The sequence below is a fragment of the Camelus dromedarius genome, chromosome 9, assembly GCF_036321535.1.
Source record: "Camelus dromedarius isolate mCamDro1 chromosome 9, mCamDro1.pat, whole genome shotgun sequence".
Taxonomy (NCBI): Eukaryota; Metazoa; Chordata; class Mammalia; order Artiodactyla; family Camelidae; genus Camelus; species Camelus dromedarius.
This window is the reverse complement of record NC_087444.1, coordinates 73,931,330-73,954,536: the sequence shown is the minus strand read 5'-3', so window position 1 is coordinate 73,954,536 and position 23,207 is coordinate 73,931,330. Positions and strand designations below refer to the sequence as shown.

The following is a 23,207-nucleotide window of genomic DNA, read 5'->3' as shown; positions in this document are numbered from 1 at the left end:
ATGTCACCTGGAGCGAGTGGCGCGCGGCGTGGAACGCGAGTCGCGACCCCAGATTCCGGCGGTAGCGCGCGCCGGCCCTCGCGCCGCACGGGACGGGAGGGTTGGGCTGGCGGCGAGGTGAGAGTAAAGGATGGATTTTAAGGCGGGGGCGCCTCCTGGGACACGCGCTCAGGTTGGAAGGTGGAGTGAATACTAGGTTGACGAGTACACCTTATTCTGCACCCCTTGCGCCCGCCTCGGGAACTGCACGTGGCACCCCCCACCCCTGCCTCCCACGCGGACGATTGTATGGCCGGCAGGGCTCCCCCGGCGGACCAGGCTAATGGTTCGCTCCGCCCCGCCCACACAGAGGCCGCCCACTGACTCGCGGCGATTCAGAACTCCTCCGTCCGATCATCTGCGGAGGAAGGGGGCTCGACCTCCGCCCTCAGAATCTCTGAAGGGTAGGGGGCGTTGGTTTCAGCTCTGACTCTGCACTTGGACCCAGGCTGGGTCCCAACCTCCACCCTTGGACTTGTCACTAGGAAGCTCGACAGCCTCTGCCTTTGGACCTGGGGGAAAGTCTCTACCTCTGCTGTCAGACTCTAAAAGGGCTTCTTCAGGGTCTGGTCTCGACCTCAGCTTCTCTCCTTCCCCCACATCTCCAGACACTCTAAACCCCGAATGCTGGACAGACACGGACGCTCAGTGAGGGTTAAAGATCTTTAAATAAGGAGCTGGTGACAATAAATACTGTACAGGGGAGGGAGTTAGGGAGGGGGTCCAGATCTGTGGTTTCAGCCTCGAGACTCCAAGGACCTGCAAGGAGGGTAAAGAGAGGGGAGCCAGGCTCAGGGGAGGGGAGGGGAGGAGGCATGGGAGAGAGCTGGGGCTGGGGTTCCAGAGCCAAGGGCCCAGGGAAGTGGGTTGAGGGATTCCTGAGAGAGTAGGTTCCCGATCTTGGTATGGGAGTGAGCTAGGAGCCCCCAAAGTATTAAGGCAGAATGGCTTGGGGTAAAAGAATGGCCTGGATCAAAAGTCAGAATCCCAGGGGAAGGAGCCAGGGCTGGGGGAGGCAATCAAGGTCTCAGAAGTCATTGGCCTGGCTTGGGGAGTCTGGGGATAAGGGAGGCAGGCAGTAGAGGCCCCAGGGGTGCTGTGGCAAAGGGCTCACGAATAGCTCTGATGTTGGCGTCGGCGGGCAGAGCGCATCTTCTCAAAGCGGGCCTCCATCTCCTCCAGCACCCGAGGTGTGTAACGCACCACCAGCTTCACGGAGCCCTGGGCAGCCTTCAGCAGCTCCACTGCCTTCTCATGCTGCTCACCCTCAACGCTCTGCAGGGGCGGTGCACAGACAGCTGGGCCTGGGGCCCACCACCCTCACCCAGCCCCAGCCCTGGAAATGGGACCAACAGTTGGTGAGACTGGTACCTGCCCCAAGATGCCAAGGCCTCACATCCTCATGGGACAGTCACTAGCTCTTGGCTCAGTGTCCTTCCCCCAAACCTTCCAAGTTCCCCATGTCAGGGACAAGCCCCATGTTAGCCTTCAGTCACTGAGCCAGACCTCCAGGCCCATATCTTTATCCCCTGCCCCCAGCCCCATCCCTCCTGCCCAGACTACCTCTTCTCTGTTCCCACCACCAGGCCCAGCTCAGGCCTCATTCTCTCCCCCTGTGGACTCTCACCCTACCAGCCTCCTCCTTGGCCTTTTGGCCTCCAGTCTCTTCCCTCAGTCCATCCCCTCCAGAGTCCCAAAGAGGTTTTTCTAGGTCTCCAGGCTGAGCCTACCCTTCCCCTACTCAAAGCCCTTCCATGGGTCCCCAGAACCCTTGAGACAAAGTCCCAGCTTCTCAGGCTGGCAATGAGGCCCTGCATGGCTGGCCCCAACCACCTATCCAGCTGTGTCCCCATCTACTCTAACCACAGCAATTTTAATTACCTGCATGCCCCAGTCCTCCATCGGAACCAAGCCCTTTCTCCTCAGCTCATAGGAAAGCAGAGTCACAGCCCCTACCTATCACATCTTCAGCCAGTAACACCTTTCTTCAACTTATTTGCCTGGAGAACTCCTACTCATCCTACAAAACCCAACTCAAATGTCCCTTCAACTTCCCACATCTACAGCAGTCTGGTGCCATATCTGGGCTCTCACAATGCTTTGTGCTTCCTCATTATTATCTTCCTGGTTTAGAATTCTTTTGGTCAGAGTCTATCTCTGTCACTAGAGAGGGGAAGTCCTTGAATGTAGGAGCTGAGGTCAATTACTCTCAGAGTCTGCAGTAATGCCCAGCATAGGGCTGGACACAGAGGCAGTGCTCTGTCAGTGTGCATTGAATGAATGTCAAAAACAGGGACTGTGCTACCTTAGACAGACTGGGATCCCAGCCCTGCTTCAGCCCCCTACTCACCACACCATTCACTGACAACAGCTGGTCCCCACGCTTGAGGCCTCCGTGCCGGTCAGCCACGCCTCCAGGGATGACACGGGAAATGTAGATGGGCGAATTCTGCTCCTTGCCCCCCATGATATTGAAGCCCAGGCCCTCATCTGTCTTGGGCAGTTCCACTACCCTAGGATGTGCATGGCCCTCACTGGCTGTGAAGGCGGCCACCGTGGCCTAGGAAAAAGAAAACCTCAGGAAATGAGGGCCCCTCCATGATGGGCAGGCCAACGAAGGTGGAGAATCTGCACCAGGGAGAGGGATTTAGGCCAAACAGCTTTCCTCAAGCACAGAACGCCTGCTACAATTCAACACAAGATGACTTGGTAGTGATAGTATGTCCCTTTTAGTCACTTTGGACACTTCAGACTGTCAAAGAGAAAGTCTCCATTTGGTGTGAGGGTGTTGTCCTGAATACTCAGCACTTGCCAATATCGCTTTTTAAAGAGAAAAGCAAGGCCTGGACAGAGCCGAGAGCCTCCAGGAAGCAGCAAGAACTTGCATCTAATAAGTCTGATAAAATTTCAGTGTTTAATGCTACTTCACTGTTTTCATTGTATGAATGTTTAAGGCTATCTTCTAGTCAGGCATGCAGTACTAGTTTCCAGTTGTAGTGGTTAAAGATGCCTTTATATGACATTTAAGCTAAAAATGTGAGATTACTTAAAATAAATTATAAACAATAGTAAGGGTGGTATGTAGATTTGGCAAAACTCAGAAAAGAGGATCAGAAATCAGGAATGACTGACGTTAGGAAGATACTGAACTAACCCATGTGGTTCAGTGGGTACCATGGGCAATGGGGTGGGTGGGGGACACCTACCTTGGCTGTGGCGTGGGCCCGGATCTCAGCACTGCCGGTGATGTCCAGCGTGTCATAGAGCTGCTCATATACCTGGTGAGGACGCAGCAGCCTCAGGGAGCCGCCAGGCCCCTCCTCCCTTCTACACTGAGTCCAGGCCCGCAGACCCGCCCACCCAGGGATCCGCCCCGCCCCCGCAACCGGGAGGCCGCAGAAACTACAACTCCCAAAGAACCCCTGAGCTGAAGCGTCGGCACCTCAAGGAGGGCCGCCCCGGTCGCTGCTGGGAGACGTAGTCCCCGGGCTCGGGGCGACCAGGAGGACTACGGCCGCCCGCTCGTGCCTCGGCGCTGCGTTGCTCTCACCTCCCGGATGGCTGAGCAGAAGCGGCTCTGCAGGACTCTCTGGAGGGCCTGCAGCTTCTGCGGGGGCAGCTCCCCGCTACGCTGGAGCCGCTCGAGGAGCTCCACCGCCCGGGACACGTCTGTGGAGCGGGGGCGGGGAGCATAGACCCAGAGTCAGAGACAAGAAGACGCAGAGAAACACGTAGAGATGCGGCCAGAGACCAAGTAAGGGCGAGCGCAGACCCCGGGAAGGACAGCCGAGTCCCAGTCGGACACCCGCAGAGTCACCAGTGGCGGGGAAGAGACTGCAGCCAGCCGGGCGCACTGCGTCCCCAAGATCCCCATACACACACACAGGCAGGGGTGTGCAGCAGACGCCCCCTCCCTAGCTGGCTCGCCCACGGACCCTCCCACACCCACCGACGGCCCCACTCTCGGTGCCCCGCCCCGCCCACCCCCGCCGGGTCCGCCCACCCGCCTGGGCCTTGCAGTGGTAGGGACGGCGACCCGGGTCTGGGACGCAGGCCGCGACCGGGTGGGCAGGGCCCCCTGGCGCGCTTACCCCGCTCCAGCCCCAGCGGCTCCACCAGCGCAGCCATGTCCGCGCGGCCGCTGCAAGGCACCCGCCTTCCCAGTCGCCGGCGAGGAGGGAGGGGCTGCGCGAGGCCACGCCCCGGCGACGAGCACCCCCCCCTGCGGAGGCGTGGCCTGGCGTGTGCACCGCCCCACCTGCAGCCGCATGGGTCTTGGAGCCCTGCTCTCAGACCCCATCGGTCTGTTGGGTTTGTGACCCCTCCTACTGCAGCCTTTGTCTGTCTGCACCACCTTCCATCTCAGCCTGTCTTGCTTGCCACATCTGTCTGTCCCCTGCCTATCATTTTCCCCCCACATTCGTTGGACAAACTTATGTTAACATCTGGGCCCAAGACGATGGATACGACACTGAGCAGGGCGGATAAGTCCACTGCCCTCCCGGAGCTTAGTCTGTGAGCGAGGGGAGGTAGACAACTAACCATGACTGTGATCAGAATTGGGAGCAGGGAGATGACGATCTAGGGACACTGACAGAGTCCTTGGAGGTAAGATCATCAAGAGGTGGGGCGTGGGTCATTTTCCAAGCAGGAGGAGCCCACATGACTGGACAGCAGAGTAAGGATTAGAGTAGTTTATGATGAAGGTGAAAAGGTTGGCAAGATGGACAGCCTTGTGTGTTGGCATACTCGTGTTGAGGATTTTGAACTTCATGGTAACTCAGAAGAGTAAAATGTGATATTCAAATATGTATTTTAAGATCACTACGGGGAGACTGGATTGGATGGGAGCAAGCGTGGGAGCAGAGGGACCGATCAGGAGGCCATGATGACTGGGACAAGGGCAGAGGCATGGAGGACAGATGGACAGATTTGGAAATGTGTCTTGGTGATTAACTGTATACAAGGACTGGGAGGTGGAGAAGGTGGGTATTAAGTCGCCTGTGGGCCTTTTGCTAAAAATGGTCTATGCTGGTGGTGGGATATGGGATATTCTGACTTTGAAGAGCCTGTGTAATATCCAAGGCCTGCATGCAGTTTTGAGAATTTGGGCAGAGGTGGTTAATAAAACCATAGGAGTAGACAGGAATGCTGGAGGCAAGAGAACATAGAATGAAGAGGACCTAGAATGAAGAGGACCTAGGACAGAGTTCTCAAAACTCCTAACATGTAAAAGCCAGGAAGAAATCAAAGAATGGCTAGAAAGGTAGGAGGAAAAGTAGGTGGGAGAAACCATGAGAAGAGTTTCTGAAAGAGGAAGTGGGCTGTGGCATCAGATGCTCTTGAGAGGCCAAAAAAATGTAGATGTAGACAATACTGGAGAAGTCTGGTGTTATTTCACTATTAGCTGAATGGGTAAAGTACATCCTCAGTTAACGTCACCATTGGTAGGATGGAGAGTCCAGAAAAGGGCTTTTGCAAAATGAGAGGACTAGAGAAGGTTTGTCTGTCCCTCTGTCCTTCATATTTTTCTCTTATTTTAATAATAACATTTACAGTTAAAAACAAAACCAAATAATACAGAAGGACTGAAGTTGCCAAGCACCAACCTCTGTCCCTGTTCCTAACCCTCCTCACTGCAAGAGGCAACAGGGTATAGATGTTTCATCTACTGGTTGCTTCTGTATCTAAATAACATAGCATTTCTCCAATTTTTAAATTTTAGATGTTAGCAATATATTACATATTGATTTTCCACCCTTACAACCTTGCCCCTCTCTTCCTGTGGTTGCTTTATGGTCCCAGTTCTTAGATCAGTCAATAAAGTGCTCACATTATGTCTAAGTACTTTCGGTTTACTGTAGAGCTCAAGTAGTGTTCTGTGACATTTCCTACCTTGAACAGCTTCTGTTTTTTTCTGTAATGTCTAACTACTTTTGTTTCTTTCATCACAATCTCAATTTCTTTCAACATAGTTATTTTAGTCTCTCTTAATTCCAACCTTGGAATCATGCCTGGGTCTGTTTCTATTGACTATTTTTTTCTCTATGAGTAGATGCTAAGCATTGTGTACAAAAAACCAGAGGCTCTAGCTTCTTCCAAAGAAGCTTAAATTGTCTTCTGGCAGGTAAATCACATACATCCTGATGAGGTCTGGTTCTAGGCTTTCTTAGGCCTGGTCTATTTAACTGGCGGCCTAACTCCAACACTGTGGCACTCTGGGGGGTCTCAAGCACAGCCTCCTTCCACCACAGCAGGACTTGAACCCTAACCTGCCCCAACCCCCGCCCCGGTCTACATGGCTCAGATCTCTGCTCAGCAGCTTAGCCTCCGTCATTGCTGAGGAGCCCTTGGAGGGGTCTTGCAACGACAACGCACAGCTGAGGAGCTAGCAAATGCCTAGAGGAAAGATTGCAGGTAGATTCTGGGGCTCAAGTCCCAGCTGTCTGGTCCAACCTCTGTGAACTTAGCCCAGCTGAGGACTGCCACTTTCTGAGTCTACTCTGTCATGCTAAATGGGCAGATGTCCTCAAAGAAAAAGCAAGAGAAAATATTAGTCACCTCTGCATGCTTTCCTTTTCTTGGGGTTCAGACCTGCCTCGAGTCTGGCCTATACTGTTTACTCCCCAAAGACTTTCACGTCACTTTTATGTGTTTTGTCCAGTCGTTATACAAGTGGCCTGTGCCAGGTTAGTCCAAAATGGGCTGTTCTTCATAGCCAGTTCCAGTAGTCTGGTTTCAACACCTGGGATATCTATGAAAAAACACTAATTAGAGGTATTAAGTTCTTGCAGGACCAGTTTCTCTATCTTATGGTCTCTTTTGGCAGGACTTTTTCAAGTGTCTGGGATTTTTGGTTGTTTGTAAAAATTGAGGCAGTTAAATAGCATACTAGAATCCTGGTGGATGTCAGCCAGATTTCACGGACAGACTGCCTCTGGGTTACCAAGCCAAGTTTGCCTTTAGGCTGAGGAACTAATGAAATACAAAAGTAGGTCTTATATTTGCCTAGGCAGCAAATGTCCAGCTTCTAGACTGTTCTGGGTACAAATCCTGCTCCAGCCTCCTACCTGTTATACCTGGAGTTTCAGGCTTGGGCCTCTGGAGGCTCTGCAAGGCCAATGGCTTCCTTCTCAAATGGTTACCAGACTGAAGCTTTCCCACCACCATCTTATTTAATCTTTAGTCTGGGAATGTGTCAACATCTCAACTGCTGACGGAACCTCTTGTCCCGTTATTCCTCTCCTATCACTAGATGTGAAAAACAGTCGGTGAAGCTGCAGTCATGAACTGTAGGCCCTCCTCCATCCTGGCCCTGTGAGGACTTTCAGCTCTACCCCATCTTACCCTTTTATCTCGCTCTCATGTTTCATTCCCTTACCTTTTCCCCTGCTCTCCAACTTAGACAACAGCTCCCCTTGCACACAATGGAGTTGTAGTTTCTACTGAGTCTTCTAGTGCCTAGAGCCCCCCATCCCCCAACCAAGGCAGGGTTATGCATAGTCCCACAGGGGATGTGAGAGAGGTGAAAATAGAAAGACATAAAAGGATCAAGGACCCTTCCAGAGGGCTTCCTTGCCCCACTGTAAACAGCTCTGGTGTACTGGGCTGGCCCAGCCTTAAGTCATAAAGCTCAAGTTCTATGCTTGCCCTGGAAAATCAAGCAAGGTAGGGCTATCAAAAATCAGGTGACAACCTTCTGGGGAAGACAGTAAGAGCAGCGAAGAAACCAAATGCCCATTATCAACAAGAAATTAATTTTATTTTTAAATCCAAGGGACCAGAACAAATGAGGAAACTCCTACCCTTGGCTAGCAAACTTAGGTGGTGGCCAAGAAGGTTGGGGAGAGGACAGCAACAGGGTGGGTAGGAACACGTCCAAACCGAGGCTTGCGAGGCTCTCTTCACTCAGGCGCAGCCTCCATCAGATACCCGTTCTCCGGAGCGAGATAGCCGTCCCCTCCCTCAGGCTCCATGTACATGTCTCGGCCGTCGTTGCCCAGACCTTCCAGCCCGTTGTCCTGGCCGCCGCCGCCACCCCCACCTCGGGCCTCATCCCTACCCCGTTCACCACCCCGCTCCCCCCGCTTGTGCTCCCGATCCCGGTCTCGATCGCGGTCCCGGCGCCGCTCCCGCTCGCTCCGGTGACTCCGACGTCGTTCCCGATCACGATCCCGGCCCTTCTCCTCAGGGCCATCGGGGCCGTCAGGACCCAGCTCCCCAGGAGGCCCATCATCAGGAGGCGCGTCACCAGCCTCGGAGGGCTCCACCATGTCGCCGCCACCTCCACCTCCGCCACGAAGCTCCTCCTTGCGCTCCCGCTCCCGCCGTGCCCGCTCCCGGCTCCGGCTGCTTCGCCTCTTGCGGTCCCGGTCCTTGTCCTTGCTCCGCTCCCTGGAGCGCCGCCGTTCGTCCTTGTCGCGACTCCGGGAGCGCCGCCGCCGGTCCCGAGAGCGGGAGCGTCGTCGTTCTCGCTCCTTGTCTCGCTCGCGGCTTCGCTCCCGGCGCTCCCGCTCGCGGTCCCGGTCCCGGTCCCTGTGGGGAAGCGGGGAGGGGCCGGGCCTGGATGAGGTGGGCAGAGGTTTGCGGCAGGGCTCCCCAGCACGACCACCCCGGCCCCGGACGCCGGCTGCCCCCTCTCACCTCTCATCGTAGCGGGAGGTGTCGTCCCGGCCCGAGTGCCGAATGTTCACGTCGGCCCCACCTCTCCTGGTACCACCGAGGCCACCTCCTGGGGGTGAGGCAGAAGACAGCAGGTCAGTCTGGGCAGGGAACCCCAGGAGGGGTGGGGAGGGTGGCAAAGAGCAAAGGGAAGGACAACCACCCCCTCGGCCGCCGACTACAGCGCGGACTCCTCTAACATGACCAGCCAACCTCACTCAGATCACAAGGCTTCCCTAGCGCTGGCTGGGAAACACCTGGTACTGAGACCCCAAAGCTCATATTCTTTACCACTACGTCCGACACAGCCTTCCGGCAAACCCTCCTTTCTGGTCATCCTCATCCTCACGCAAACGCGAAGCTGCTGCAATCTTTCTAACTGAAAACGTGGCCGGCTTCCCAGCCTTCACTGGCTCCCCACCGCCTACGGGCCACACTCCCTATCGGGTGACTGGCTCCTTCCCATCTTCCAAAGAAGGGCCCCTGGCTCTTTTATGTTCCAGGCATTTTCCCATTTCCTCATAATGTCCATTTCCTTCCTGCCCCAGTTTTTGGGATCATTCACCTCGTTCCATGGAATCTCATCTCCCTTGTCTAGTTCACTCCTACTTACCCTTCACATGTTAACCCAAACATCACTTCCTCAGCCTGCCTTCCCTGACCTACAAGGTAAGCCGCTCTCCAATGCTCACAGACCACAAACATGTCCCTCCCAGAACTTCAAGTAGGGTTTCCAGTTTTGTATGTGCTGTGTGAGTTGACTAACAGCTGCCTCCCCCACCTGCCTGTGATGCATCATCCAAGTCAGGACAATATCTAGCTTTGCTCACTGTAACCTGCACCTAGTACAGCACCTGGGATATAAAACTGTACCTGCAGCAGTCAAATGACTGACAGCCCTAAGGAGCAGGGGAGTCTCCTTCAGATGGGAAAGCAAACTCAGAGTCACCTGCCCACGGTGACAGCAAGGAAGGGCAGAGCTGAGCTGGACTCACCACTGACTCCAGACCCTGCCCTCTCCACTCTCCTCAGTGCCTCTCTGCCTGGAAGGAAGCATCAGTGAGGCAGGCCTGGGTTCCATATAAGGCATGCCTTTCAGCAGTGAAGGTGAAAAAGGAAAGCAGCTGCTTGGGTAACAAAGACATTCAAACAGGGACAAGTAACCGCCCGGGCGTCTGGAATGTCCCAGGTACAGGACAGAATGCACTAGTGTTTTCCATTTTCAGATCATGACCCAGCAATGGATCATATCATTAATTTGATGGGTTACAACCAATATATTAAAAAATAAGATAAAGCAACAGAATATAAAATACTAGTATGGCTCTCTCTCTCCAAGATGGCCTGCACCCTGTCCAGGGAGTGTATACCTTTCTAAATAAATCTACTTTTACTCAAAAACAAACAAACACAAAAAAACTAGTATATACTGACTGTAGGAAAGATCATTACTATTAGTAATAAAGTTTCAAAAAGCTTTCTTTTTGGTTAAATTTTTTTTTTTCATGTACCCTGGCCCAAGATGCACTGGGTATCACCATCGAAAAGCTTGAATCAAACTATAAGATTCTGGGATTCCAAGATTCTACCACAATAGGAAACAGCAGACTCTGAAAGACTCACTCCAACCCAGAGAGCGAGATAAGAACCTATCTATTAAGTTCAGAGACTCAGCAAATGAGTAGTGTGGTCTACTCAGCAAAGGCAAGTCAAGAGTGAGAACAGCCAGTTCATGTGTAACTGAAAAATTATGCTCTACGCTGGAAAGTGACACAACATTGTAAACTGACTATAACTCAATGAAATTAAAAAAAAAAAAAAAAAGCGAGAATAGCTGGCTGGGAGGCAGAAATAAGAGCAGAGGTTTCTGGACCCACGTGGGTGTCTGCCCAGGGAAGATCATTTTCTCTGACAACTGTCACTCGCCGTCATAGTAGCTGGACCTCAACAGCCATGCTTGGATGGCAAGATCTCAGCCCCAGGTCCAGGCCCAATCCTGAGCCACTAAGATCCACCCACCCTGAAACGGAGAGACTCCTCCAGGACTGCGTGCAAAGCAGGGAGCTGTGGAATGCCACACTGGGCCACTGTGGAGAGACAAAAGAGCCCAGTCTACACAAGCAGTGAACAAGGCCAAGGTGAGCTGCAGACATGCCAGAGGTGGCTCTTGATAGTTAAGGGCCGGCTACCAGGTCCAACTGAGGCCCATAGGCATCATATGTCTCTGGGCTCTGAGAGACACCAGGGTTCTCATCAAGGCCCCTTTATGCTCTGGGAAGCTCAAATCTATGTCTGATAGTTGCTATCAAATTGAACTTGACTAAGATGGTGACTGACAATGAGAAACAGACAGTGAGGAGGTCTGAACGTAGGAGGCTGTGAGGGCAGAGGTGACCTATTTATGTCCTACTCTTGACTAGAAGCCTGGTACACAGCTGGTGATCAAACTGGCATTTGCTGAACCAAGGAATGAATGAACATATGAGCAGGAGCAAAGTATAAGTGGATGAGAGAGTGACTTTTATAAGCCCCACCAAATGCCAGCCACTTGGCATTCGCTGAGCTCAGTGAATTCTGAGGTTATTCCCACTTTCCAAGATGAGGAAAACTGAGGCAGGAAGAGGGAAAATCCACCAGCCAGAAAGTATGCAAGCTGGAATTTGATCCCAGATTGGCTTCTGGCAAGGTCAGTACTCTTGCTCCTAACTGAAAAACCAGAATGAGAAAACAGACCAGGAAAATGATAGTGATGAGAAAGGGTGGGCTGGAGAGAGGGAGAAAGGATGTGAGCGGCCGGTGAGCTAGGAGAGGAAAAGAAGACAGGAAGCAGCAGAGGGTGCAGAAAAGAGGTGAGAAAGAAGCCACAAAGAGCAGAACCCAAGCCCAGTCTGAGCAGGATGTGCTCACCCAGCCGCCGGGGCCTCCAGCCCTTCACAGTTCGGCCCCGCTCCACGTCCACAAGGACTCTCCGGCCGTCAATCTTCTTGCCGTCTGCGTGCTTGTAAGCGGCTGCAACAGATGTGGGGTGGGGGGGAGGGGGAAGAGTCCCCAGAGGGTCCTCTAGTCAGGATAAGGCCCAGCTACATGGCATCCCCCAGCCCGTGTCCCCATCAACACACTTGCACACGCACACACACATACACACACCCACACACATACACACGCCCACCAGCCAGCCAGGCAACTGACAGCCAGACCAACCCTCTCCCCAACCAGGAGGGGCCTGCTCCATCTCAGCGCCTGTTTCCTTATCACCCCCCAATCACTATTGGGGGGGCAAGACCGCTCCCACCATCCACCCCCAGCCTTGTCACACTCCCATTTGACAGAGCAGCCCCCTCGCATCAAGGAGGCCAAAGTCGCTGCAAAGAAACCGGAGGTTAACTTAAGGCTGGACTCTGCTGTGGGGGAGGGCTCCTCCACAACCCCAGACATGCACCCTGGAACATCATGCTGGGGGAGGAGGCCCGGCCGGGCCGCTCTGCACCCCAGTTCACGCCGGTTTCCTTTTTCTGTATTTTTTTTGGGGGGAGGATGAGCGTGGGGGGGGGGAACAGACATCAGAACAGAAAATGAACCAGAAGGGGGGTGGGAGAAATCTTTAGGAGGTGGCAGGGAGCAGAAGGGTGGGTTACGGTGCTCCCAGGGGGCCTGGAGGGGCCCCCACAGCCAGTAGGCGAGAGGGAAAGTGAAGGGAGGCATGGGAGACGTGCGGTGCTGCTGACGATTCCTGCCTTACCTGAGATGACTGCCACCCAACCCCAGCCCCAGCCCCTCTCTCCCTCCACACCCCCAGCTCAACACATGCTGGGAGGCCAACCTCAGCCTGAGCCTCTCAGGAAGGGTGAGGAGTAGAGGCAGAGATGCGGGGAAAGGCGTGTTCCTGCTCCTGGGCAGGGCACAGCAAAGGACAGGCCCAGTCCCTGGCCTGTCTCACATGGGGCTGTCAGGAAGGCCAAAAAAGTCCCTATCTCCCACCCCCAGCCCTAGCCTAGGGGCTTGTCCTCAACCAACCACAATACCCTGCCCCACCCCAGCCCTCTCCCCCCCAATAACAACCAGAGGAAGAGAAAAAGGTGCCATTTACCGATGCCGGCCTTGCGGGTGTCCAAACCGAGCGGGATGGGGGGGGCTCGGCAACTCCTGGGGGCCTGGCGAGGAGGCGGGCTTCCCGGGGGGGGACACGGGACCGCTTACCTGGAGCCCCCAAGCTTACCTGAGCACGCGCATAGACCCCACACCCACCACCAAGGGGTCAGCTAAAGCTACAGGGAAGGGAGCTGAGGGGATTCTAGGGAGCCAGAGAGGGAGAGGAACCACATCTGCTACACCGCCTGGAGACAGGCAGAGGAAGTGGTGGACCCCAAAGAAACCTCATGGAGGCCTTGACCAAGGGGGAGACAAGGATTAACATCAAGTCTGGGAGCTAGAAAGCCGTGGGACTACCTTGTTTGAATTAAAAAAGGCGGCTAGGGAGAACTTAGCAAACCTGTCCACCTTCACATTTGCCCAATAAAGTCCACGTTCAACTAGGCACATGCCCCACCCTCTCTCAGCACATGGAATGACTTTCCACCTCCAACTCCACACTCCCTCCCACCACCTGCTTCATCCCAAAGGCTGGCACACAAGGGGACAGCCTTGAGGGTCCAGGAGATGGAGTACTGCCTATGATCTGAGGGGAAGGGGCCACTTGGCCCCTGAACCCAGAGGAGGGTGGTGGGGGAAGGAATTTAAGGACTGGGAACACAGTCAAGCAAAGGAACCCTGCTCTGGTTCACTGTCCCAAACCCCAGAAGAGGCCCAACCCGGGAGTAACAGCAAAGAAAACATGTGACGTGTGTATTTCTAGGCTTCTCTCTCTCTCCCTCTCTTAGGTCTCTATTCGGTGGAAAGGTCTTTAGTAAAATCCACAACACCTTCAGTTGCTGACAGCCTGTTACTCGATCCCTCCCACATCCCAGTCCCCAATTCCATGCACTCTGCGGAGCAGCTGGGCTCCACAGCCCTTTGGGAGGCCTCAACCATGATAAAGCAGACAGGAAGGGGGCAGAGCACCCCAAAGCTAGTAAGCAAAAAGACTCTCCAGGGCCACCACGGTGACAGCCCCGCAGAAGGTGTGGGGCCGGGGAGCGACGGGTTGCAGGGTTCCACCCAGAGCCCTGGCCCATCCCGGCTTCGGTATTCCCGCCACCTTGCCGCTGCTGCCATGAAGCCAGGTAAGTCAGGGCGTTGGGCTGAGCCCAAGTGGAGAGGCCAGCTGCCTTTCCCGTCGGGGTTCATCTATCCCCTCCTGGGATCAGCAAGATTATCGGAACATATGGATCAAGGGGCAGAAGGGACAAAGGGCACCCAAAAGAGGAAAGGGTTCTGGGTGCGGGGAGGTTGAGGGGCGACTAGGGACGGGAGGAGGGAATGCCTCGCTGCTCCTGAGCTGCCTGGCTAAACTGGGCAGGTGTGCGGTGCTGAGTGATCTTACCCATGATACAAACCCTTATACCAACCATACACTGAGGTGTTGTAAGGGGAGCGTAAGCATCAGCTGCAAGCCAGCTGCGTGGTGGCTGCAGTGACAATAAGAACAGTCAATTAATACGGCGGCCCCTGGACACGCCGCAGCCCTGCCCACCCCCACCCACCCATCCCTGCCCATGTGGACGCCGCCGCAGCCTCAAAGGGGGCTTTGGAGATGGGGGGGCAGGCGCTGAACACGCCTACCAGCCCACTGCCCGCTGAGGAACAGGGTGGGGGGCTAGGGGTGGGGAGGCAGAGGGTCGGGTGGCCCAGCCCCAGCTCTGCTGAGGGGAAAAGAGGGCAGGTTCAAAGGCCAGTCCTCATTCCAACCTGGCTGCCCCCAACTCCAGTGGGGACGATGGGGAGAGGCTCCCCAAAAATCCGACCCTTCCCCCCACCTCCAGCTAGCCCCAGCCCCTACCCAGTTCCCTCCTTGCCCCTGAGGTTCAACGTGTGACACTTACCTCCCCGGGTTCACACACACACACACGTTGTGGGGGATTTTGGTTTTTGTTTTTTAAAAAACACGTATATATAAAAAAAAAAAAGATGTATCAGAAACAGAGGGAGGAGGAGAAGAGACATCGCTAATGTCAGGGCCAGCAGGGTGGGGCTGGGGACAGACGGCGGGAAGGGGCTGGGGAAGCAGAGAAGAGAGAGGTCAGAGGGCAGGGCTCAGGTGGGAGGTACTCACAATGCATGTCTCGCTCGTGTTCATACTCGATGAAGGCATAGCCTCGGGGCTTTCCTGACCGCTTACTGTAGACCATGTGTATCTAGGGGGGAGGGGGCGGCAGGGACAGAGGTTGGTTCCAACATAGGGAAACCCCACCCCATCAGTCACATGGCCTGTGTGGCAGGCCCGGGCTGAGTGGTGCCAGTGACAGATGCCTCAGACCCTCTGCCCTTCAAGGACCCAGAGTCACTGATGCTCTAATGGCCCTGGGTTTATCAGTTTCTGTGCATGATGACCTCAAGCTCTCACTACACTCCAGAGCATGTGAGTGACTTTTAAGTAAATAAAGAAATGTCAGTTGAACTTAAAGCCTTGCTCTAAAACAAGAATCAACATACATTTTCTATAAAGGGCCAGACAGGAGCTATTTCCAGCTCTGAGGGCCATACAGCCAAAGACGTAACGACCCAACTCTGCCTTACAGCAATAGCAGTCACAGATGATAGTAAACAAATGGGCCTGGCTGGATACCCATAAAACTTTATTTACAAATACTAAGTTTGCAGTTGGCTAATCTGTGCTCTAAACCAGTAACAAGCAGTCATTACTTCTTAATTTTACTTCCACTACCTCAAGTCTACTGCATGGAAGTGCAGTCAGCATATGAGCCCAGGCCATGGAATCAAACCCTGAAATAATGCGGTGGTCCTCAGGGCTGGGAGCCAGCCTTCCCCCTCCCTCCACACACCTCCAACTTAAACCACCCCCGCCCCAGTCCACTCACTCTTTTGATAGGTCCGTACACCTCAAACTCTCTCCGGAGCTTGGATTCTGTTGTGTCATAGTTCTACAAGGAGACAGATGTGAAGTTAAGAGGAAGCAGCTCTCAGAACATTCCCAGGACCAGGTTACTATCTACACCCAAACTCTCTAGAGGAGTTCCCCAGGGTTCCAAGCTCCTCTGGAGTTCCAAGGGTTGGGAGCTGGGTACTCACCACTCTGGCCACAAAGAGAGTCTTGAAGGCATCACCCTGAGCATTGGGATCATTGTGAGGGTCCCCTGTGCAGGAAAAAAAAGTATTTGTAAGAAAGTGTCCACAACCTTGTGTAACAAGACAGACAGAGACAGGTGGGCAGAGACCCAGAGGAACTTTGGTCACCTGGCGACCTTGGGCACGGACCCTCTAAGCCCTGCTTTCCCTGAAGCACAGCAGCCATTATCAGCAACCTTTATCTTATCCAATGATGGGAAGGAATAAGGCTGACTTCACACTGACAGTATGGGGGCCAGCCTAATAGCCATTTCAGATCTACATATTCTGAGGTTGAGGTCCCTCTCAGGTATGAGTAACTAAGCCCAAAGGGGCATCTCTGGGGAAGCAGCCTGAGCCTTCCAGGTACTGAGCTTCCTCCTTCACCCATAGGGCCACAGTGCCACCCACTGGCATGGCCCACAACTACAGCCTGCAATGAAAGCTGAGATCAAGCACCCCTAAGGCCTGGAGTGGGAGCCTAGCAGGGTCCAAGCACTGCTCTCTTCCCTGTCCTGTGGTCTCTGGGAGGAACTCAAGGCTGGCATTGGAGCTTCCAATAGGCTGATCAGATGCTTACTCCCAGCCTTACTACCACTAACCATTGAGGAATAACCACCTCCACAGACAGAAGCCAGAATCTTGTCACAAAACCAACGCTACAGGTGATTCTGATGGGTCAGGCCTGAGAAGAAGTCCTTTTCACAAAGTCTGGTGGTCTCACCACACACAATGGTTTCTGACTCCTGTCAGGGCCCCAAAGGCACCCTGCCCATTGCACTGTGAGGCGGTTCTTCTACCCAACAGTGCTACCTTCAGGAGAACTTGACATATTCTAGAACTTGCCATATTCTAGAAGAACATGAGAAAACAAATGTTAACTAATTTATTGAGCACATAATTAGGCCCAGACACTGCTAAACACTAAGAATTGTTTACCATCATTCTGCAAATGGAAGAGAAGTGTCAGAGTAGCAGAGAAGCCAAGCTCGGCTTTACATCCCGGCCTGACCTCACAACCCAGGCTCATATGCTGAACCCCTAAGCGTTAGCTTCTCAGGAAGAGTTTGTGTGTTTCAAGAAGCCAGAGAATTAAAAGCCGTATGTGTTTTCCATGAGAGGGTTTGGCTGCAAACATAAACTAAGTTCAAGATGACTTCAGGGAATTTCTTGAAAAGCAGAAGACTGAACCCAAATTTAAGAGAGTAACTACCTGGAAACTGATGGTTGCCCTCGAAGATAACTCTGTCCCCTGAGCCTGCCCCCTGAGTCCCTCACCCTACCTCGTCCCTCTGGGGCTGTAATTTTCCAGGCCTGGATGTCTCAGTCTGCACCCATTCATCCAACAGATATTTGTTAAGCACTACTATGTACCCAGAACTCCTGTAGGAGCTGGGGGTTCAACAGCGAACAAGACAAAAAAGATCCCTACCTTCTCGGAGCTCAGACATTACTGGAGGAAGGCTAACAGTAAACAAGGTAAATGAGGCAATCATCTAGTTTTAGCAGATAATCACAGAGATGGGGAGAAGAGTTTTAATGGGATGGTCCAGAAAGGCCTCACTGAGATGACAGCATGTGACCTGATGGCGTATTTAATAGGAAACGAAGCCTCGCCAATACCAGGCAGCAGGTGGTCTAACAGGTACAGCAGGAACAGAACAGTGTTACCCTGACCACTGCCTGGCGGGGTGGACAAAGGCCAAACAGCAGAGAGCTGAGCTTCCTGACAGGCAGCCTGGAGGTGCCCAGCAGACGGAACGGGAAACCACCCCAGGCACCCTGCACGAGTCTCCACAGTTCTTGTTTAACCAAGAGGCTCAGGAGTGTAACCAAAGGTAAAACCTTGTGCATCTGAGCCAGTACCCACGTATCTGAAGAAAGGACCCATGAGCTAAAAGAAGGTGGCAAAGAACTGCAGTTCATCAGCAGTTTACCCCTCAGCAAGCACACAAACCCACTCCATCCTGCTGGCAACTCTGCCCTTGGGAAATCCTTGGTTAAGGATTATCTACATAGCAGCCCAGAGCAGGGGCTCCAAGGACTAGACTGTGGAGCTGGGAAACCTCATTAGGCTTTTAGAAGGCAGAGAAACTATTTCAGAACTCTTCCTCCTGGTAAGCATGCTCTTCACCTCCACAAACCTCCATTTCCTTAAAAACTAGGAGTAACAACCCCTGCCACATTTAGAACCTGTTAGGAAGTAAAAAACATGAAATATATTAAGTGTTCAGTAAGGGGCAAGGTCCCCTTGAATGGTAGCTGTTAACTGTGACAAGGCACAACAAGTCTCTATACTCGGGGACCGAGGCTCTCAGGGGCAGAGAAACCCTACTGTACTTGATCCATCCTTTCCTTTTCCTTTCTACTATACGGAAGTTCAAACACTTAAGGAAACACAACAGCATAATGAACCCCTATGAACCAGCTTCAATTATCACCAGAGCTACACCTATTACATCTCTACCACCACCAGCATATTTAAAATCAGAGTACTTTAAATTTTAAGCTCCAGATATACCATTGTAGTTCTATAAGACTTAAAAAAAAAAAAAAAAGAGTAACGATGGTACCGTTATTACACCTTAAAAAGTTAACACTAGTTCCCTAACCTCACTAAGACCTTGTGTCCAATGTTCGTATGTCCTCAACTGTTTCAAAACTAGATTTTTACAGTTGGCTCATTTAAATCAGGACCCAAGGAAGCTCCACACTTACCATTTGGTTGAGGTGATTCTTTAATCCATTTGGTTCACTCCCTGCCCCTGCCTTTAACATTTATTTGTTAAAGAAACTGGGTCACAAATTTGTCTTCTACAATTCTCTACATTCTAAATTTGGCTAACTGCATCCTCAGGATCATTCAACATGTCAGGATCCCACTTTTAAAGTATGGAAAACAATTTCCAGCAGAAGTGACTTATCCAAGGTCACAACAGCTGTAAGCAGCAGAGGCGGGCTTAACACTCAAGTGGGTCAGACTACAAGGCCTGTGCCCCCGCAGCAGAGCTGAAAGGCTCCCCAAGTTAACTGCTGCCAACAGTTCTCTACCAGGTCCCACTGGAGCGGGGGCCACAATGGTGGGCAAATTCCATCCAAACCCTGCTTTCCTGGAGTAACTATGAACCAAAGTAGAGATGAATGTGTATCAGTGAGCCCCTCCTACAGACTCAAGTGACCAACCTGCAGCAGGACCTAGGGCTTTCAGTGCACGAGGGGATGCGACTTAAGCAAGGGAGTCACAAAAGGCTTCCCTGAGGAGTGACGGCTGACAGAGACACAAAGGGCAGTTCCATATAAACCAAGGTATCATCTGAGACAGGGGAACAGCCTGGGCAAAGACCCAATGACAGGAGACCATCTGGGAAGGATGAGGGGTGAGAAGAGGCCAGTGCAGGCTGCAGGGGTTGGGGGCAGCATGGGCAGAATGCATCCTCAGTGGGCAGGAGAGGGACTCTGGTCTTTATGCTGAAAACAAAAGGAAGCTGTTAGCAGAGAAAGGTACAATCAGAGTTGTATTTTAAAAAGCTCCACAGAACCTGGCAGGGACAGAGATATAGGCAAACCAGTCAGACTGTTATTGTGTGTCCAGGCCGGAGGGGCCCTGCATGGTGGACACAGAGAGAAGGCTCAGAACTGTGACATTTAGAGAGTAACAGGGAGAGATCCTGGTGACAGGCTGGGGAAACAGTGAGAAAAAGGTGTTGAAAGCAAACTGGGTGGCAGCAACTGAGGTCCTGACTTGCAAAGCTGGATGACCATGTTCCAGCGAAGGAAACAACCAAAGACCAGATTGGTAGGGAGAGAAAATAACGATTGTGGTTCGGACACTGAGTTTGATATGCCTTTGAGGCATCCAAGAAAAGACAGGAAAGCAGTGAGAGTCAGGGATCAGAGGGCTCTCAGCTAGGTGCCCAGGTATTCAGCTGTCAGGCATTTGCATAAGCTCCCTGAGGAATGTGCCACACCAGGGAACGAGATTCTGAGTGAAGTGATTCACCACAGCCTCACATGGAAAACCCAAGTCTTCTGACTGCAAAGCCCCCGCTAACAAGAAAGGGCCATTAGAGGTTGGTACGTGACCCTCCTGTGAAGCCTGGTTAACGGCTACAACGTACTCCAATTCCTCCTGTACCCAGAAGGGATGAAACACCCCCAGCCCAAGGGCCGGGGAGCTAAGGTGGAGTCAGGACTGCCTCACCAGCCCAACCTCACCACCTCTGCCTATGAGGCCCGGCTAGTGTAGGCCCCTGCAGGATGCAGCCCAAGGCACCAGGATCCCTTCCTGCCCACCCTTACTCCACGCTCTGCTGCTTAAATACCTAAACGAAACAGAGTGCTGGCAAACAGGGTGCTAAAAAAGTGAACTGACAATCGCATTTTCCCAAATTAGAGTCCTGGGCTGTCCTTGGGGAGAGAAACACAAGAGTGAACAAGAGACATGAAAGGAGGAAAGAGGGACTTACACATTTTTAGCTCTGTCTCCACTTCTTGCTGTCGCCGCTCAATCTTTTCCCGTCTCTGTCAGGAGAAAAGTAGACAACTAAACACAGACAGAAGTGCCCCGATGTCACGGAACTTTCTGAAGAAAGTGGGAAAAAAGATGTGGTGGAGTCAGAAGGCAAACACTACATACCTTCCTCTCCATGCGTTCCTCCCGGGTTTCTGCACGAGTTGGAGGAGGGGCATCTCGAGGGTCCTGGGAACAAGACGTGACAGAGTGGGAGTGACGGGGGGAAATAGCAAGAGACACCCATCCAGGAAACAGTAAGCATCTCGACCATGCTCCCCTACATGTACACATGTATACACACACACACACAAACACGGACAGTTCCCAGGCCAGTGGAGGTAGGGGAGTGGCGCAGATCAAAGCATGGTCCACGGACCAGTGATATTTGCTGCTACTTGTCTGTGACAAGAGAAGTACAGAAACTAAGAATAAGTATTCAAAAACTTCTACAGCAATCTGAGTAGTTTTATGCCCACTGAACTTAATAAAAATTTGATTTTTTACTTTGTATTCTTTCTTTAAAGACACTAGAAAAAAATGAAAATAATTCTCCTATGTGTTCAAAAGCATCAATCTCCAATGGAGTTGTCCTTTATTACAGGTAGGAATTGGGACAGGCCCTAAACAGAAAGAGCTGACAGCGCAGTGCTCAGAGGAAAAAACCAGACACCCCCTGAGGGCCAGAGCCCTTCCTGAAGGTCTCAGCAAGCACTCATTAAACAGTAATTGGCACATGACCCACGCCTGCCACCTGCCTGTTGACGTTAGTTTAACTGGCTAATAACATTTTCCAAATACCGGTTCACTGAGGGTGGCAAATCCTACTAAACAGCCAATCTACCATCTCTCTACTAGCTTCTGCTCTGCAACTTCCTCCACCTCCCCTTTCCCACTCGATGCCAGAACTTTCTTCTTCTGACCTCTGGCTGTGTGCCAGCATTTCTCAGGTGTTCTCTGATGCACCTTAAGAGGTGGATATTGTCATCCTAATTTTACAAATGAAAAAACTCAGGCCCACGAGACTAAGTCGTTTAATCATGTTTATCCCGCAGATACAAAGCTAAAATTCTCACGCCCATGGTCTTAAGCAACCCACCACCCGGTGCTAACCCTTTACAAATATCACCGTATAAACAAAAATGGCAAGTACGATAAGAAATACTAATATCTGCTAACTGCTTAATGCCAAGCCCTGTAACGTAAGTTTTTTCGTCAATTCTCCATCAATATTACAACGAAGATACTAACATCCCCTTGCAAAAGATGAAGAAATCACAGCACTAAGAGGGTACACCTCTTGCCCAAGTTCACACAGCTGATAAATGATGAGCCAAGGACTACCTAGCTTGAGAGCCTCAATCCTTAACTGGTAGTTACTCAATTTTCACAAAAACCCTACAAGGGATGCATCATCTACCCCAATTAAGACAGGGAAACCGAGGTTAAAAGTCACCTGCCTTTATCACACAGCTAGAAAACTGGACAGAGACTGGACTCCCAAATCCAGCCCCCAGGCCCCAAAGAACCCAACCAGCTCCAGGTCTGCTCAGTGAACTCACCTCAAACTCTCGGATGTACGGTGCGATGCCACAGTAAGGTTGATTGTGGTGTTTTTCATGTGGCAGTTTCTCCAGGGGTGGCAGGTATGGGATGGGGTCGCGGGGAGCAAAGAGGGCCAGAAGGTTGGGCGGCAGGAACTGAGTCATCTTGCCAAGTCTGAGAGCAGAAGCAAAACCACCTTATGTTAGGGTGAAGTGGGAGAGATGAAGCCCCTATAACTCCTTGACTCCCAGGAAGAGAGAAAAACAGAGGCAAAATCTTCAGTATCAAAATAGGTTCTTTAAGGGCAGAGAGCAATCCTAAGTCACGGGGAACGAAGGAAAAAATCTGAATGAGAAAGCAAGTTCCTGGGGAAGGACTGTGTGAAGGGGTGGGGTCAGGCCGGTAAGGGAAACAAAGACTGAAAAAGCGTTTCTGAGTAGTGAAGTCTCAGACTCCTGAGCAAGGATCTGCGGGGCTGAGAGTCCCTGGGGGCTTGTAGAGGCATCAATGATCCTGAGAAGGGAAGTTCAGGACAGTGACGGCTGGTGGTCCCGTACCTTGGATAACAGATTATGGGGCGAGGGTCGCAGGACGTCTCCGATCAAGGGAGGGAGTCATAAGTAGCAAACCCCTCAAGCCAGGGGGTTGTGGGTAATAGATCCAGGCCCCCACAGGCAAAAGGAATTATGGGTAAAGTTCCAGGACGCAGCGGAGGCGAGGGAAAAAAAGGCAACACACCGCAAGGGCCTGTGGGTAAGTGACCGCTGAAGGGGGAAGGGGGTCTATGGGAAGAGAGCCTTACTGCCCAGAGAACTCTGGGTAAAGGGTGCAAAAAGGTACTGTGGCGGTGGCGCGGGAAGGGGACCCGGCAGCTGGGAAAGGACTGGGACCCACCGCAGGGGCTTGTGGGTAGCGGCCCCGCACCTGGTAAAGCCAGTCAGTCACACTCACCCGCCGCGCGGCGCCCTCCTCGGCCTGGCGACGGTCCCAGGGCTCGCGGCGGCTGCGGCAGCCCCTCAGCAATAGGCACGCCTGCTCTGGCTTCGACTCTGGCAGGGTCTACGTCCCTCAGTCTCTGTCGCCCGCCCACCGCGCGCACCAGGCCGCTGCTCACAAGCCCGCGCGGCCCCAGCTCGCGGCAGGGGCAAGGGGTGGAACCAGCCTCAAATCCCTCCGCCGGCCGCACTGCGCACGCGCTGCGCGAGTCAAGTACAACCCACACACAGGGACT

At 52.7% G+C, this 23,207-nt stretch overlaps 3 protein-coding genes across 6 annotated transcripts; 1 reads left to right on the top strand and 2 right to left on the bottom strand.

The window, feature by feature from the left end:
* On the top strand, window positions 1-648 carry C9H19orf73 (chromosome 9 C19orf73 homolog). The gene is given in 4 exon segments (XM_031459063.2): window positions 1-148; window positions 151-221; window positions 223-255; window positions 257-648. Coding segments are annotated over 4 exon segments (465 nt in total). The 3' UTR covers window positions 470-648.
* A 40-nt stretch (window positions 649-688) lies between these two features.
* On the bottom strand, window positions 689-4,213 carry LIN7B (lin-7 homolog B, crumbs cell polarity complex component). Of its 2 annotated transcripts, XM_031459062.2 has the most exons (6): window positions 4,131-4,213; window positions 3,590-3,708; window positions 3,246-3,317; window positions 2,390-2,599; window positions 1,154-1,314; window positions 689-798 (listed from the first exon to the last, which is right to left on the bottom strand). In XM_031459062.2, exons 1-6 carry the CDS (start codon window positions 4,165-4,167, stop codon window positions 777-779), a joined length of 621 nt encoding a protein of 206 aa, XP_031314922.1. In that variant the 5' UTR covers window positions 4,168-4,213; the 3' UTR covers window positions 689-776. The 2 variants fall into 2 exon arrangements, with proteins under 2 accessions (XP_031314922.1, XP_031314921.1); XM_031459061.2 differs by lacking the exon at window positions 689-798 and having other exon boundaries at window positions 1,171-1,375.
* A 3,566-nt stretch (window positions 4,214-7,779) lies between these two features.
* SNRNP70 (small nuclear ribonucleoprotein U1 subunit 70) lies at window positions 7,780-23,088 on the bottom strand. Of its 3 annotated transcripts, none has more exons than XM_031459058.1 (10): window positions 22,928-23,088; window positions 21,994-22,150; window positions 20,558-20,620; window positions 20,388-20,442; window positions 15,886-15,950; window positions 15,675-15,737; window positions 14,909-14,990; window positions 11,608-11,709; window positions 8,683-8,770; window positions 7,780-8,601 (listed from the first exon to the last, which is right to left on the bottom strand). In XM_031459058.1, the coding sequence occupies exons 2-10, from the start codon at window positions 22,138-22,140 to the stop codon at window positions 7,944-7,946; spliced, it is 1,323 nt and encodes a 440-aa protein (XP_031314918.1). In that variant the 5' UTR covers window positions 22,141-22,150; window positions 22,928-23,088; the 3' UTR covers window positions 7,780-7,943. The 3 variants fall into 3 exon arrangements, with proteins under 3 accessions (XP_031314918.1, XP_031314920.1, XP_031314919.1); XM_031459060.1 differs by having other exon boundaries at window positions 7,780-8,574; window positions 22,928-23,068; XM_031459059.2 differs by having other exon boundaries at window positions 22,901-23,040.
* Window positions 23,089-23,207: the final 119 nt, after the last annotated feature.